This window comes from Melanostigma gelatinosum (genome assembly GCF_949748355.1).
Source record: "Melanostigma gelatinosum genome assembly, chromosome: 2".
NCBI lineage: Eukaryota > Metazoa > Chordata > Actinopteri > Perciformes > Zoarcidae > Melanostigma > Melanostigma gelatinosum.
Window position 1 is genome coordinate 32512166 of NC_136635.1, and position 17827 is coordinate 32529992.

The 17827-nt window shown below is 46.9% G+C and overlaps 1 protein-coding gene across 1 annotated transcript in view; it reads right to left on the minus strand.

Annotated features, from left to right (window-relative positions):
* Positions 1-17293, minus strand: part of LOC306792386 (uncharacterized protein) — a 34856-nt gene extending 17563 nt beyond the window's left edge. The window contains exons 1-19 of the mRNA XM_079289465.1: positions 17233-17293; positions 16090-16257; positions 14144-14281; positions 13754-13864; positions 13381-13536; positions 12636-12815; positions 12436-12558; positions 11435-11548; positions 10906-11323; positions 10366-10481; positions 9824-9941; positions 9607-9698; positions 9372-9522; positions 5877-5983; positions 3094-3217; positions 1880-2013; positions 892-1001; positions 291-459; positions 96-200 (exon numbers count right to left, since the gene is read on the minus strand). Of these exons, the coding sequence (XP_079145591.1) occupies positions 96-200; positions 291-459; positions 892-1001; positions 1880-2013; positions 3094-3217; positions 5877-5983; positions 9372-9522; positions 9607-9698; positions 9824-9941; positions 10366-10481; positions 10906-11323; positions 11435-11548; positions 12436-12558; positions 12636-12815; positions 13381-13536; positions 13754-13864; positions 14144-14281; positions 16090-16257; positions 17233-17277 (2679 nt within the window). The 5' untranslated portion in view covers positions 17278-17293. The remainder of the gene's footprint in view (positions 1-95; positions 201-290; positions 460-891; positions 1002-1879; positions 2014-3093; positions 3218-5876; positions 5984-9371; positions 9523-9606; positions 9699-9823; positions 9942-10365; positions 10482-10905; positions 11324-11434; positions 11549-12435; positions 12559-12635; positions 12816-13380; positions 13537-13753; positions 13865-14143; positions 14282-16089; positions 16258-17232) is intronic.
* Between the last annotated feature and the right edge of the window lie 534 nt (positions 17294-17827).

A 17827-nucleotide genomic window follows, 5' to 3' on the forward strand; every position in this document is an offset into this window, starting at 1 on the left:
TGTGTGTGTGTGAACTGATTAAAGTCCCAGTGAGCGTCTTCTGTTGCGGATGCTCTGAGAATGTAATATTAATGTGTCGGTTCATGAATTCACACCTTCTCCTTCAGCACACTGAGCTTCTGCGTGAGGTCGACGCCTTGTGTTTGCAGCTCAGAGCACCGTTTCTCTGAGCTGCTGCATCTCTTGGAAACGTCCTCAAGCTGCAGGGAAGAAACAAAACAAACAATGAGATGAACCGCTGCAGAATATGAACTAGAAACTAACACGAAAGAACGAGTGGAAGCTCTTACGGCGTGCTCAGCCTGAAGGAGCTTGTCAGACACCTCTTTGCACTGAATTTCTTTTTCACTCAGAGATTCTCGGAGGCCGCTGATGAGCTCCAGTTTCTGGGACGTCTTGGCCAACGTATTCTCCTTCTCGATGAGGGAGCTTTCCAGGCACTCCTGTGTGTCACTGAGTCTGAAGAACACGATCACAAACCGTTGAAACAAACCCAGTTAAAGCATTAACAAACACCTGTACCAGATACCAGGCTGTATGCAGCAACGTCAAGGAAAACAGATGCATGCAGCGCAGAGGACAGAGAGGCTCTGTACAAAGAGGTGGAATATTCTGCAGTAATGAATGTTCAAGACAGACGTTTAAAACACGTCACACACCACAAACACAGAATTATCTCCTTGTGGTCGTCAAATGTCAGTTAACATCCGTGAAACAGAAACCTTTTCTCTGAAGTTGCCCTGCCTTGAAGCTGGGCCTCCAAACTATTACAGTAGGTCTTTAACGCTTGTGACACCAGGCTATGAAGGTAGAAGTACAGCTTCAATCACAGCTCTGTGTATCCTGCTCTTCTCCCGCGTGATTGGAGGAAGTGAGGCTCCAGCAGCTCACCCTTTGAGCTGCTGGTTGAGACTGCTGACCAGCAGCTGGTGGTTCTCTGCGTCTCTGCTCTGTTGACTTCGGAGGCCGGCCAGCTGGCTCTGCAGTCTCTCCGACTCGTTCTGTGGAGGCAGAAGAAGACGGATCGATGAGTAAAGACGAAAGAGCGCCGGACTCAGAACAGTCTCACTGCACAGACGTGGATCACAGCAGAGAGCTGGAGAGCAGCAGAGGAGCGCTGGGATCGTTCCACAGTCATCACCATATTTGATATCATCAGATGTTTATTTGACCCATTGATGTGGAAATAATCAACTTTGATGTTCACCATTTTTGACTGTTACAGTAAGTTAAAGAGACAGTAGAGATGTTTAGAATAGTGTGTGTGAGGTTCTCCTCCAGAGTCACAGTTCTACTGCCGTAGTTTATTGATACACACAAAGTAATGTTCTGCTGTGGACGTATTCTAGACTCCTACAGAATCTACTGCAGTAGAACTGTGACTCTGGAGAAGAACCTCGCACACACACACACACACACACACACACACACACACACACACACAACTAAACATCTCTACTGTCTCTTTAAGAGGTGACGTGTGATCTATGACAACCGGCGATAGAACATTTCACGAAAACATGATTTGAGAACCAGAACGTGTGTGAGATTAAACGAGCACACCACACCATTAGACGTCACCGCCGGAGGGGCTCTCCAGCGCACACACACACACACACACACACACACACACGAGAGACACCAACACACCTGAGAGACCCAAAATGGCTGCTCATCTTCATCTACATCAAACGTCACCTGTGTTAGAAGGGCCTGTTACAAAATCCTAGTCCTCGGGGGGGTAACATGCAAATCACTCATCGTTTCCTCCGTCAGTATGAACGAGTACAAGTTACATTCCACAGCGTGAGACGTTATTAAACAAGACAATCACGGGCTGGCCTGACCGCTGTGGCGATGACGTGTCACGTGACGTTACCTGTAAGGCCTCTATGCGAGCCTGCAGCTGCAGCCGGTCCTCCAGATCCTGACAGCGCTCCTCCAGACTCAGGATCTGCTCCTGCAGCTGGTTCCGCTCCAGCTCCAGCTCCTCCACGACGGACCGCAGACCGTCTGCAGTCATCAGAGGAGAGAAGAGAAGAGGTGGATTCAACTCCTAACTCTGCACCATGTACAATTACACTGCTAAAAAACAAGAACTGTTTTCATTCATTCATTATTTCTTCTGTTTTTCCAGGCGCTGATAAGTTACCATGAAGGAAACTCAACACTTCCTGCACAGATGTTTCAGATTAAAAGCCTTCCAGCTGCTCAAAGGGTGTAACTGTGCTGGTTGCATTCATTCAAACAGATGAAATGGTTTCATAAACAGTGACAGCCCTACTATCGAGGGTTAAAGGATGTACAGTTGTACAGAAGAGGTGAAGCAACAGTCACAGGATACTAATTATTGAAAAGATGTTCTCTAGAAGATTCCTTGTTAGAAGACAGAGTGTGAAATGCATCTCCGGGTTTATACACAAACAACCAAAACGTACGTCAGTCAGATTTCCATTAAAGCACAACTCCCCAATCAACGTCCATTTTTAGTGTTTAATGTGAATAACTGCTGAAGTAGTTTTTGGTTTCATGACACGATGCAGCTTAAAAAGACAAAAAGACAGGATGAGAGGAAATGAAGAAGAAAAAGAGCAGAACATGCAAACAATAAGTAAATAATGAATAAATAAAACTTACCACGGATGAGGAGTTTATCCTGTCACCTACATTCATACGATCTCACAAGAATGCAGTGCGTTCAAACACTAGCCAGCTCAACCAGCATGCACAGTGTCCACAGACAAACTGATGAAGATGAACCAATGAACGAGTGTCTCTCTTGGGATGACACCAATTGTCCCACAGCTCTACTACATGTGAGGAGAGCTTACATTTAGCTTGAGTCCACTGGTGGAGATGAAGGCAAGCTGAACCCAGTTAACCCCACGATAGTGAAGATAAGCCGGCTCTCACAGTCACAGTACCGGCAGGTTAGATGGAGAACAGGGACATGAACCAACCAACAGCCACGACCCCACACTACATACAGTGTTACGGTGAAAATGACCAAATGTCAACCCAGTGACACCCTCCCAGAGTGGTGTGAGGATGAACGTGTGCATGCCGGTGTAAACTGTCCAGCGGGTCTCACACCTGTGTCGGGAGTACTGTACTCGGGCCACCAACCTCCCATGTTCTCTCCCTCCATCGGGGTGGTGCTCTCTGAGGGGCTCCGGGGGTCCTGGAACGAGGCCTGTCCGTCAAACTCAAAGTCCTCCTGTGGGGGGGGGGGAGCAGAGTGGTGTCTTTAGACAAAGTCCTGAACGCCTTCTGATCCAGAGCCGGTCTCAATGCACAGAACACTGAACTATTCCTTTAATATTAGCCGATGGTCAGGAGTCACTGACAGCAGTCAGGAATTACAGTATATTAGAGCTCTGTTAATAATAACAACAACATATGGTATTTAACAACACGTCTCACGGTGCTCAACCATTTTGAGTCCCAATCATCAACACAAAACTTATTTCAGTGAAACTTCCCTGAAAGTTTGCAACTCAGTGAGCTACTTTTATTAAAAACTACAAAACAACAACCTAAGCTGATCTTCATTTTCTCTCCTGTGTTTATGACTTAAGAACTGAACAAGTTCGGGAGAAAAGGTTCGTCAAGTGAGTTTTTTTAAGTTTGTCTTTTCTCCGTCTGTCAAACGGGATTAATAAAGTAACTATCCATCCACTCATCCATCCATCCATCCACCCACCCACATCCATCCAATCATCCATCCACCCACACATCCATTCATCCATCCATCATCCACACATCCATCCATCTACACATCCATCATCCACTCATCCATCCATCCACACATCCACCCATCCATCCATCCATCCATCCATCCACCCACCCACACATCCATCATCCACACATCCATCCATCTACACATCCATCATCCACTCATCCATCCATCCACACATCCACCCATCCATCCACTCATCCATCCATCCATCCACCCACCCACACATCCATCCATCCATCCACACATCCAACAACACATCCACCCATCCACCCACACATCCATCCATTCATCCATCCACACATCCATCATCCATCCATCCATCCACACATCCACCCATCCATCCATCCATCCATCCACACATCCATCCATCCATCCACACATCCATCCATCCATCCACACATCCATCCATCCATCCACACATCCACACATCCATCATCCACACATCCATCCATCCATCATCCACACATCCACACATCCATCATCCACACATCCATCCATCCATCCATCCACACATCCATCATCCACACATCCATCCATCCATCCATCCACACATCCACCCACCCATCCATCATCCATCCATCCATCCACACATCCACCCATCCATCCATCCATCCACACATCCACCAATCCATCCATCCATCCACCCATCCATCCATCCACACATCCATCCATCCATCCACACATCCATCATCCACACATCCATCCATCCATCCATCCATCCACACATCCACCCATCCATCCATCCACACATCCATCATCCACACATCCATCATCCACACATCAATCATCCATCCATCCATCCACACATCCACCCAGCCATCATCCACACATCCATCCATCCATCCATACATCCAACAACACATCCACCCATCCACCCACACATCCATCCATTCATCCATCCACCCACACATCCATCATCCACACATCAATCATCCATCCACACATCCATCCACCCATACATCCATTCATCCATCCATCCACACATCCACCCATCCACCCACACATCCACCCATCCATCTACCCACACATCCATTATCCACACATCCACCCATTCATCCATCCATCCATCCACACATCCATCCATCCATCCACACATCCACACATCCATCATCCACACATCCACCCATCCATCCATCCATCCATCCACACATCCATCATCCACACATCAATCATCCATACATCCATCCACACATCCACCCATCCATCCATCCACACATCCATCCATCCATCCACACATCCATCATCCACACATCCATCCATCCATCCATCCACACATCCATCCATCCATCCACACATCCACACATCCATCATCCACACATCCATCCATCCATCCATCCATCCACACATCCACCCATCCATCCATCCTCACATCCATCATCCACACATCCATCATCCACACATCAATCATCCATCCATCCATCCACACATCCACCCATCCATCCATCCACACATCAATCATCCACACATCCATCCATCCATCCATCCATCCACACATCCATCATCCACACATCAATCATCCATCCATCCACACATCCACCCATCCATCCACCCATCCATCCACACATCAATCATCCACACATCCATCCATCCATCCATCCACACATCAATCATCCACACATCCATCCATCCATCCATCCACACATCCATCATCCACACATCCAACAACACATCCACCCATCCACCCACACATCCATCCATTCATCCATCCACCCACACATCCATCATCCACACATCCATCCACCCATACATCCATCCACCCATTCATCCATCCACCCACACATCCACCCATCCATCTACCCACACATCCATTATCCACACATCCACCCATTCATCCATCCACCCACACATCCACCCATCCATCTACCCACACATCCATTATCCACACATCCATCCATCCACACATCAATCATCCATCCATCCACACATCCATCATCCACACATCCATCCATCATCCATCCATCCACACATCTACCCATCCATCCATTCTTTAAAGATACGTTTCGGCCAAGTGTTTGTCACGTTGTTAGGTTGGTAATAGCTTTGTAAAGAGATCGATGTGATGGATGATAGATGTGCTCAGACATCAGCACATAGAAACATTTAACAAATGTCTCAAACAGTCCACGTGTCCACGTACCTGCAGGCTCCGCTGGGCCGGAGCGGCCATCTTCTTGGCCCGGTGCTGGCCGAGCCCCCGAGCTTGAGTCAGCTCCTCCTCCAACTCCTGCTGCCGAGTGGCCAGTGCTGGATCGGAGCAGCCAGGAAAGAACCAGTCATCCTCAATCAGTTTTGTGCCACAGGGAGAGGGGGAGTGTTTGGGTTGGATTGAGGATGTATTGATGGATGGGTTTCAAAACGGGGGAGGACAGGATGAAGGGAAAGAGTGAAAGAAGACGGGTTTTTGAAGACAGGATGGCAGAGAAGGCGAACCGATGGAGTGTGTTGGTGTGGTGTGGATGAAGAGGGAGACGAGGCACTTTCAACACCACAAAATGAACTTTTGTAACATAGAAAACAGAGAAAGCAACAACAGAGACGGACCGGAAGAGAAGCACGGCTGAGGATCAAAGATGGAGGAAGAGCAAAGTCAACAGACACGTTCGCACTTTTCTATTTGAAACGTGGACCTGAGAAACAGTCAAAAGCAACATTCTGGTCAGAGCCATGCACACCTGATATGCATCGCAGAGGAAACAATGAAACACGCGTGAGACAAGTGGGGGGGGGGGGGGGTGGAGGAAGGAGAGGAAGGAGAGTCATGTTCTCTCACTTCTGACGGAGTTCTTGAATTTGTGTTTTCATTTAGCAGCAGAGGATGCAAGCAGGGCAACGCCAAATCAATGAACAAAACACGCTCCCATCTGTTTTGTGACAACAGGCTGATTTTAAAGTGTGGGGGGGGGCAGCTCAAAGTAAAAGGTGGGGGGGGGGGGGCGAAAAAGAAAAGAGTTGGCTCAGTGGGGGTTGAGTGTAACAGCAGAGTGAAGCAGAGATGTGATCTGTGCAGACATCACTACAACAGTACTGAACATGCATCAACACAGCAGGACGGGTTGTTCACGGTTCTACGGGAGAACAGCAGAGATGAGTCTGCTGGGTTCTGTCAGCAGACAGTGAGTGACATCGGCCTGCAGGAGAGGAACCCAGAGCTCACAGCGGGATCGTGTTCTCATGAGTTCAGCTCTGGGGTCACACGGTGGGAAGATAACTCGCTGTGAATCCTTCAGGACATTTCATTATGATACTTATTACGTTTACATAGAACGTGTACTGGCTTCTTCTTCTACTACTGAGAACACGTTAAGGCCAGGACATCAATCCTGGGCTACTGTGTGCCAAAAACATTCTGACTTTCTCAATCAATGCAGCATAGAAAACTAAATGTGGCCTGTTTCATGGTCACTATGAAGTTACACTACATGATGGGACTTCCTGTAGGATTATTACAGTATTACAGTATTAAATCAACACCAAAGTAGATACAAATGCACAAAAGTACAGTGAGGTCAGCAGAGATAAAGTACTCAGTACAACATAAAGTTCCCTTTAGCAGTACTTCAGTGATACAGCAGATAAAATGGCAGAAAGTAGAGTGAGGTCATTAAATCAACAAACCACCGTCTTCATGTTATTCTGTCCAGATTTGATTACTTTTACATTGACGAGCAGTAACCTCTCCTGAGATATCCTAGTTCACTTCATCTCGTACGTCCTGATTCCTACTTACAGACCGTATATAAGAAGTGGACGGAGTCATCGCCTCTCATTGGTTGAGACTGGTAGAGACCTGTCAATCACTGTGTAGCCCCGCCCCTAAAGCATCCCCTGCTTTATGGTCTGTGTGACTCTAAATGGACCATAATGTACTAAATGAACATCATGCTGTATTGAAGAAGACTTGAAACTAGAGATTGAGACATAAACTCATGTTTACAATGTTTACTGAGGTAATAAATCAAGAGAGAAGTAGAGTCATTTTCTATAGACAACCAGAGGAGTCGCCCCCTGGTGGACACTAGAGAGAATGCAGCTTTAACACGTGAAGCTTTGACTTCACTCATAAGAAGCGGAGGTTGTTCCTCACCCTAAACCAAGTCATCGACCATCACTAGAGGACACTACATGTGAAAACACGTGGACTCTGTGAGCTGTGTCAGATATGACTGATGTCATTGTTACGTAGTGAATAGAAGCTTACAGAGACATTAATGCTGTCACACGTATTAGTCCTCCTCCCGGAGTGAGAGCATCCCACCACAGAAGAGTTGTTTCATTGTAGCTGATAGTTATTAATCATCACTGGTGGATTATGTGTGGCCACAGCAGAACTCAAAGGAAACAGAAGGAGAGAAGAAGGTGAAGGGAATGGAAGAGAGGAACAACAGAGAGGGAGGAAGGACGGAGAAACAAGATGGCGGACTCTGAAGTGCAGCCTGCCACTGTGCTGCCGGTAGCTCTCCCAAGGTGAAGTTCAGGGGGAGCAGCAGGCAGTACAGTGAGCTGCACTGGAGGTTTGGGGGGGAAGCCTGCATGCACAAAACTGATGGGAAACTGTTCTGAGTGGCTGCTCCCATCCCTGGAACAGGGCAGGAGTGTGTGTGGGGGGGGGGGGGACCGAATGCTCCGGGACGGGGAAAACAATAAGAAAAAGAAAGTGATGTTCAGTCAGACAACAGAGGACCAAACAGTGAAACATAACTCCTGATGAAACATGGAGGAGCAATAAAAGAAGCCACAGAAAGCTGGGGTTTAAATAACTACCTGCATCATACTGAGAGGGTTTCTGTTACTAAACACTAGAAACACTTCACAGTGCAACACTAGTGCTGTTCCGTTGTCTCTTTCATATTCACCCTTCTATGGAGGTTCACAAATGAAGCTCTGAATGGTTGTTCTGGTATTTTATGTTATTTGTTGTCGTTCTATGAACGTGATTCATGGCGCTGTTAGACTGCTGCTGGACCGCCCGGGTCATTCAGGTGTGGCCTCCCTTTGTGTGCACGAGTGGGAGAGAAAACACTCGTTTGAAAGGTTAAAAACCAACAAATATGGATTGAAGAAGAATATTTTGTTAATTTTATGAGATAAAAACATGTTGTGGTTTTTGAAAAATGATTCCAACTATCTTTGACTTTTAAATGTTGACTTCTGGACTTCCAAACACTCCTTTGTCCCTTTAATTCCATCAGGAAACACTCAGGAAGAGCAACAGCGGAGCCACAGACATGCAACACTGATGCTAAGTATGACGGCTAAATAAATAAAAGAGAAGCTGGTTATTGGCTTATCAGACTCATAAACTAATCTGTTTAAAAGTGACGTAATAATTGATCACTAAATTAAAAAGAATGTAAAGTTGGGCCATAGGAGATTTAAGTTCAATACCATTATCATGAGGAAGAGATATTTGTCATTTGTACGTAAATTTGTGGTCACAAGCTGCATTATCAGCCATTTTTCTTGCCCTTATTAAAAGGAAGGTTTTCACATGTTGGTGACGATTAATAACCCCATAAAAGAAACTCACCGAGCACGAGCAGTGTGTGAGCCGCTCTGCACAGACCAGGTGTGCATCAGGATGTTCGAGCTACGACTTGTGTTAACTGGTGCTGAGTCTGAGGACCGGCCTTACCCTCTCTCTCCTCCTCCATGTGGCTGATGCGGAGGGCCATGGCCGCCTTCTCCTCCTTGGCCCGGTCCCTGGCGCTGACCGCCTCCGTCACCGTCTCCTGCCACTCCAGCACCTGGCTCTGAGCGTCGTCGGCGCTGCCGGACTCGCTTGCCTGTGAGCAGAAGGGAGCAGAGAGTGAGAGGAGCCCAGCGCCGGGCAGCCGGAGGCGGACGTTGAAGAGGTCTGGACCCCGGACCTGAGAGGCAGCCCTCTTGGTGAACTGCTCCAGGTCTGCTTGTAGACTCCTCTGTTGCTCCTCATACACCACTAGCTTGGTCTCCAGCATGTCTGGCAGAAAACATCAAACACAACGTTTGTTCTGGCTCCACGGCCGCCAACGACGCCGAAGACTCAACGACAATAACTTCTGCTCCATATATGGGTAAAAGGTCTCTGGGGTTTGATTTCTGTACCGTTCTTTGCTTTCAGCTCCTCATATCGCTCCACTTTCCAGATGTTTTCCCCTCTCTCCTCCTCCAGCGCTGTGATGCGACTCCTCAGGGCAGTCAGGTCTGGGGGGGCACCTCCAGCCTGAAGGGGGCAGAATGAACAGCTTCCAAATCAGTTTATATTCATTTTATTCTGTTATTCTGTGAAACACCAGAGGGCGAACAAACTAAAAGAACTGTGAGGAATCAAGAAGACGACGAGTGTAACTCAGAGACATAGATGTAACCTCCACAAGGACGAGGAGGGATTATAATGAACTTTAACTCATATTCATAAACTACTTAATCACCTTCATACAAACCCTGTAAAGAAGGAAGTCAAGTAGTAAATGTGTTATAAAGAAACGAAGGGTGAACATCCTGTAAACGGATGAATATTCACTCTAATGTCGATTTTTCGATTGTCCTTCTTTGTTGAGTCCGCAGACATGTAAGTAATGTTCTCATCAGTGAAGTCAGGTGATCGTGCGCCTCAGCCTCAGGAGCACAATAACTCAACTCCTCACCTGGCTCTTCTTCAGCTCCTCCTCCAGCTGTCTGATCCGAGACTTGGACCAGGCCTTGGTTTTCAGGAACTTGGCCTCTGATCTGCTCGCTTCCTCTGTTTTCTGCTTCACTTGGGCTGCAAGCAAATGATATTAAGATATCTTAATTAAGATAAGATATTCAAGGCTATAGGATTTAAACATGCGTTTGTGTGGAGTGTCATTACAGTCTTTCGGGATCACTACTTCATCAAAGCAAGTCATGACATTTGTTTTAATAACATCGAATGCCATCGCCTTCATTGATGTTACATTGGGTTCATACTGTCTTCTGTGAGAAACAACTGAATGCTGTCATGGCATCTGGATGAATATCAGTTTGAACTGATCCGAGTATCTTCTGATGAAAGACCAAATGTACGGTTGTAATGCACATGTTTTAACTTCCTTCTTTCATGTTTCCTGACATACAGATATACATGTGCAGATGCTGACTGTCTTAAACCACCATGACGTTTCCTCTGAATGTCTTCTGAACAATCAAAATAAAGAACCACCAACCGTCCAGCTCCGCCATCCTTTGGCTAGAGGCGGGGTCGGTGGGCGTGGAGGCGGGGTCTGCGGGCGTGGAGGCGGAGTCTGCGGGCGTGGAGGCGGAGTATGCGGGCGTGGGGGCGGGGTCTGTGGGCGTGGGGGCGGGGTCTGCGGGCGTGGAGGCGGAGTCTGCGGGCGTGGAGGCGTGGTCTGCGGGCGTGCGTCCACCTCCCGAGGACCTCCTCAGCTCCTCCAGCTGCCCCAGCAGATCCCGCTGCGTTTGGTCCATCTGGGCCTGATGCTGCTCCGTCACTCGCTGCACCTCCGCCTGCTGCTTCTTCATCAGGTCGCGCAGTTGTGCTCGCATCACGTGCTTCTCGGCCTCCATCTTGGACGCCAGGCTCTCTCGCTCCACGTGCAGCCGACGCAGCCGCTCCGCAAGATCCTGAGAGGAGAAGAAGAAGAAGTGTCATGTGACTTCATATCTGAAGAGTTAAGGAATGGCTGTCACATATATATCGATATTCTGCATGCCATCAGAGAAGTTGTTCCTGACCTTTATCTGTTGGTCCCGGCCGTCCACCTCTCCCTGGAGAACATCGATGACCTGCGTTTTACCCAGAAGCACCTCCTCCTTCTCATGGAGCTTCTGCTTCAGAGCCTTCAGAAGCTGAGGAGACAAAAACAAAGACGTTTTTAACGTTACACAACCGACACAGAAAAGATTTCTTCATTCCCCGTGTTGCACAGAAACAGTGACTTTGTGGTTCGACCCTCTTAAGTCTCATCTGAACAGAAGTAAATGGTATAAACTCTGTGATGTCATGAGAGGGAGGGTCATCAACGGGAGATACATCCCCTCCCGGTGGTTGCAGCAATGACTAGAACCCATCATGGCATCGGGGTAAAAAACTACAATTCCCATCGTCAGCAGGGCAGCCGGGGCCAAGGCGGCGGCGGCCCAGCTGAAAGAGAGGGGACTGATTGCCCGGGAGGGGTTGGTGTGGAGAGGAGGACAGGAGCGCACGAGGAGGAAGAGAGGTTTATTTTACATTAAAGAGAACGAACCCGAAGAAACTTATGTTTGGTTTTTGTAGCGGCTTTCGGCTGGAATGAAGTTTACCTTTTGTTTGAAGATTCTAAATATATTATTTTGAGTTAGAACACAACCGCTTGTTCTTCATTTCTGCACCCACGCCTCACAAGCTGATCCCGACCTCTCAAGACATCACAACTCGTACGACAACAATATCACAAAGAGATAAGATGAGTTCTTAATTCATCAGTTCCACAGCAGGGAAAGGTGCAGGATTACAGCAACAGAGTGCAAACAAACAACAGACATAAGTAATAAAATAAAACAAGTAATCACACAGTAGACGTATGATAAATAAGTAGAAAATGTAAAATATGATATAATACTGAACGCTGGATTCCACATATTTAGATATTATTTGTATTATTACTGAAATAAGTCAAGTGTTTCCTCACTGATTGATTCAGACATAATGCATAATGATAACAATAATAACAATAATACATGAGTGATGTCACTACCTGGTCCAAGTCTGCGCTGGCGTCAGACTTGGCCGCGAGCTTGAAGAGCTCCTGCTCGTGCATCTGGTTGATCTCCATCACCGTGTGATCTTTCTGAATGATGATGTCTTTGAAAGTCTGGATCTGGACAAACACAAACATCATGAGACTCAGGACATCAGCATGAGATGGTGCAGCAGAGGAACCTCAGAGGAACGTACGTTCTGCTTGTACATCTCCTCCCTCTGGACGTGCTGCTCCTTCTCCGTGGCCAGCAGCTCTCTGAAGCTGTCCGTCTGCTCCTGCAGCAGACTGTAGCGCTCCTCCGCCTCGCCCACCTTCCTGGTGAGGCTCTGCACCAGCAGCTGCAGCTCCTGCATCGCTCCACCGTCCTCCGCCTCCTGGGGAGGTGAAGCACGGTTCAATGTTGAGTATGCAGTAATAATATGAACGACTGAAAACAACAAACACCTGGGAATAAGGGCGGGAAACGCATCGAATATACAGCGGATGTCTTTGTCTCGTTAATTAGGACATGGTGAACAACAGTTGTGTTTTCAGGCTTCCCTCGCTCTCTACCTCCCAGAAGAAGTGGGCGGGTTTGTGCTTTGAGGGAAGCAAGGAGGTGAAGAGCCAAAGACAAAATAAAATACCGCCTGCAGTAAAAACTATTTCAGAGAGAAATGGAATTTCAAATCGTGTGAATAATTAGTCAAACTAAATAATAAATAATACATTTCCAGGACCAACCTAACTTCACAATAACAGTACACCACCTCAGACTGTCACTCACACAATATCAGGACATTATGAGGGGGACTTTCAAAATAAAAGCCTTCGAAAATGTCACATACAAACTGTGTTCCCTCGAAATGTAGATGAGTTTACCAGAAAGATGACGCTGGTGTGATGATGGGGTTGAATTAAAGAGATGTTGTTTTAGAGCGAGCTTGCGAGGCGTCTGACCTGCTGCTGTGGTGCCGGTGTGATGGGCTGATCTCCAGCCAGCGCTGTCTGCAGGTGAACAATATAAGCCTCTTTGTCAGCCAGCTTCCTGTCCCTCTCCGTCAGCATGGCGTCCATTTCCTCGCCGCGCTGCCGCTGTGACTCCGCCTCCTCCCTCTGGAACGAACCAGAAACCAGCTGATCGTTAGAGAAAAAGGTTCGAATGCCCGTTTGCTTCCAACCCTGGAAATGTACCCGGGAACATTAAATGAAACACAAACAGGCAGAGTAAACATTTGCTCCGTCCGTCCGTATCAGTGAACTATCTCCAACTGGTTCCTTCTTTTCGACACCCTCTCAGGTGAAGTAACACTTGAACATGAAGATTCTTGACCTTGTGTTCCAGTTGCTCTTGTCTCCGTGCGAGCTGCTGTTCTAGCTCCTCCACCTTCTTCTTTAGCAAGACGATCTTTCCTCGACTGGCGTGTTCTCCTTCTGACGATCCCTACGAGGGACAACGAAGAGACGCCGCTATGAAGTCATACACGCATCGTACATTTACCAGGAGACTCTACTGGCAGTTACTATGTTGATTATTATAGCACAACAACTTCATAAGCCAGCGGTACGTGTGTTTTACTCTGCATTGTGCCCCCCAGTGGTTAAAACATGTACTGCTGAGATCTGCATTAGAATTCGTATAAAAACAGGAATTTCATGCATTCATTGTAGGTGTTGACGTGTGTTGCCACAGCGGTGTGAATGTGTGAATGTGTGTCTTTACCTTCTTGCTGTGAGTGGGCGTGCCCGGACCTCCCTGCTGCCTCCTCAGCTCCTCCAGCTGACAGGTGAGCGAGGTCACCTTGGCCTTGTTCTGCAGACGCAGCTTCGACAGTTTGGACTCACACGTCACCTTCTCTACCTGAGTCACAGAGTGAATGTTCTTTACCTCACGTCTGCTTCTCTACCTGAGTCACAGAGTGAATGTTCTTTACCTCAGTGTGACAGGACATATGTTAGAGCTGAGGTGAGGTGATGTATCTTCGTTAATGAGCTCGTTCAATCATTTCATTCAGCCGGTGTTTTCCACAAGCTGCTGTGTGAACAGCTGTGAGTGCTAACAATAGCCACATTCATAATGATAATTTGGAAACAAGTTGGTCCCGCTGGTTTCTCTCACGTTGTTCCTGGCTGTGAGAGCAGTAGAGTGAGGACGGCCTGTAGAGGAGCGGCGCTCCCTCCAAACATTAACTGCATCACGGCTGAGCTCTAATCTCACATTCCTGTCTTTGTTATTGTGACGCAGACTCGAGGGTTTAATAGTTAACTAGATCCGGGTTGATCTCAGTCGGTGACTAACAGGATCAGAATAACTCATGTGACCAGCTGGACCCGGATCAGCCAGAGACAAATCCCTCTCAGACCAGAGCACTACTGCGTGTAGTACGAGGAAAATCACAAAGGAACACATGTATTACTATTCTCCCTGCTAAGTATATATTTCATATATTATAATTCAATCTGTTGCCTTACAACAAAGATTCTAACAAGTTTAGACATTTTGTCGGGTTTAATACATTAGATTGGACGCCATTAGATACTGCTTCACAGGAACACCTCGTCTGAAGGCAAGTGCTGCGGTCAGGAAATCAGCGAGAACACATTCACTGCTTGGAGAAGAAGGCTTTGCTCTTTTGGACGTATGTATACATGTATGTATACATGTATGTATGTATGCATGTATGCATGTATGCATGTATGCATGTATGCATACATGCATGCATACGTCCAAAAGAGCGTCTATGTATGCATGCATACATGCATGTATGCATGCATACATGCATACATGCATGTATGCATGTATGCATGCATACATGCATACATGCATGTATGCATGTATGCATGCATGTATGCATGTATGCATGTATGCATGCATGTATGCATGCATGCATACATGCATGTATGCATGCATGTATGCATGTATGCATGCATACATGCATGTATGCATGCATGTATGCATGTATGCATGCATACATGCATGTATGCATGCATACATAGACGCTCTTTTGGACGTATGCATGCATGTATGCATACATGCATACATGCATACATGCATACATGCATACATGCATACATGCATACATCACTGCGGCTTCAGTGACGGTCACAAAGAGTGAAGCGCTGCAACGATTCATCGAATCACCAACTATTTCAATCATCGATTCATCACTTTGACTCAGTCTGATTCCAGCTCCTTAAACGTGACTGTTTTCTGGTTTCTTTCGTCCTCTGTGACGGTGAACTGAATGTCTTTGAGTTGTGGACAAAAAAAGACATTTCTAGGACGTCGTCTTTGGGGAAAACTCTGATTCTCTTTTTCAGATCAAAGAACAAATCGATTAATCGAGAAAATAATCACGAGATTTAATCCCCAATAAAAATGGTTAGTTGCGTTAGTGCACTTCTATTTCGGTAAGATGAAGCCAGTTAAAGGACACTGAGAACACAAGCAGGAGTCTTTACTGTCGAGAATCACAGACGAGGTATCAAACTAAAGAAAGCTCATATTGTGATCAGTAATACGAGCATAGATAACATGTATACTGCACAACCTGGACACCACCTGACTGTTGAGTTGGTAATGATGACTTCATAGAGCCAGCGGACATTCGTCGTGTGTTATAACGTGTCCAACACAACTCTGACCTCCCCCCCCCCCCCCCCCCTCACCTTCAGTTGCTCATCTCTGGAGTGAAGCGCTGCGTCCTTCTCCCGGATCAGCTCCTTCAGCTGAGTGACGAGCAGCTCGGTTTGGGCGAGTCGCTCTGTTACTTCCTCCGCAGCGACCTCATCACCGCCACCAGCAGCGCCGCGGGGGGGGCCTGGAGAGCCTGGACCCTGAGGGGGGAGAGACGGGGGGGACGGTGAGCTGGAGACCCTACAACACAAGCACTGTGTTTGGTTGTGAATGCAGCGCACCATGAGACGGAATGAGAGTACAGGTATTCATCTGGAGTACAGCGGCAGCTTCACACGGGTTCTCCTCTACGGTTTGGAGTCTTAGGTCACTAAACCTCTACGCTGTGGATGTATAGACTCTGATTACTTTGTATCTGCGTGGACGTTTAAACGGAGCATTTATGAAGTCTTCAGAGTCTGAGATGAGTTCATCTCTCGTACAACAAGACTCCCAATCAACGTCTTCATCTCCTCATATTGTAAAGTCATCGTTCGTCCACATGAGTCAAACTTTGTTTTCGCCATGGCACCAATGATTCAGTATGTCAACAAAACAAAGAAAAGAAATAATTAGCTACTTTTACTATTTGAGAACAGACAATAAGCTCACTGAGCATGCTCACAGTGTTCTCTGGTACTTGAGGGATCGTTGACGTGGCCTTTATCTACCGGCCCGGCCGGTGAGATACTCTGTAAAACGAAGCTGGTGTGGACAGAACTTCTATTTTAAAAGGTAGACGAGGCTTCAGAGTGTGTATTTGAATGTGTGTGAGACTGAGGAGCTGAAAGCTGACGGATGTTTGAAAAGATGAGACATGTCTATGACACGTCCTCAGTCATTGTGATCACAGCTTGATGTAATGTGGAGATAAGGAGATGGGCTGTGGCGGAATAACAGGATTTAAGCTGGAGTGAACCCCCCCCCCCCCCCAGTCAAAGCCCCGTGCTCAGCAGTCTAACTAATCCATCGAGCTGGACATGAAACATGAACACGGCTGCTGTCTGCTGTCAGTACTTCTTATTAAACCAGTGGTGTACTTTGTGTCTGTCTCTCTCTAATAATAATATATGTGATGATTTTCAATGACGCCACAGATTACATAGAAGTAATAAACAATAACCAGGTGTACTTACTGCAGAGCCAGGCTCTCCCTCTTCACCAGAAAGCCATTTCAGCATGTTGTCACTTCAGACCTGAAACACACACACACAGTAAAATAACACATTGTTCAGAAGACAGAAAACTGTCCATTTTATCAGCTTTGGGTTCTCTGGTTTATCATCATTATGGAAATAACTGATTTCAATCAAACAGATCAGTGTTCATGACTGTCCTCATTCACCAATAAGAGACTTCTTACCAACCCAGCCTCTCCTATCCAATACAAATGAATGAGTGTCAACTCCAACATCCTGTTTCAAGTTCAAATAAATTAAATTCACAGAGCAACGAACACCGCATAGAACCGTGAACACGTGTAGCTTCATGGTTAACACAGAAACCTCAGAACTGATGCTGTGTTTAAATTAGTGAGCAGGTCATCCTCATGGAACTACAGGCAACACAAGACGACTCTGTCTGTCTGTCTGTCTGTCTGTCTGTCTCTCTGTCTCTCACTCTCTCTCACTGTCTCTCTCTCTCTCTCTCTCTCTCACTGTCTCTCTCACTCTCTCTCTCTCTCATCTTTAATTATTTAGAAGCACCTTAAGAACAGCAGATGAAGTGTAG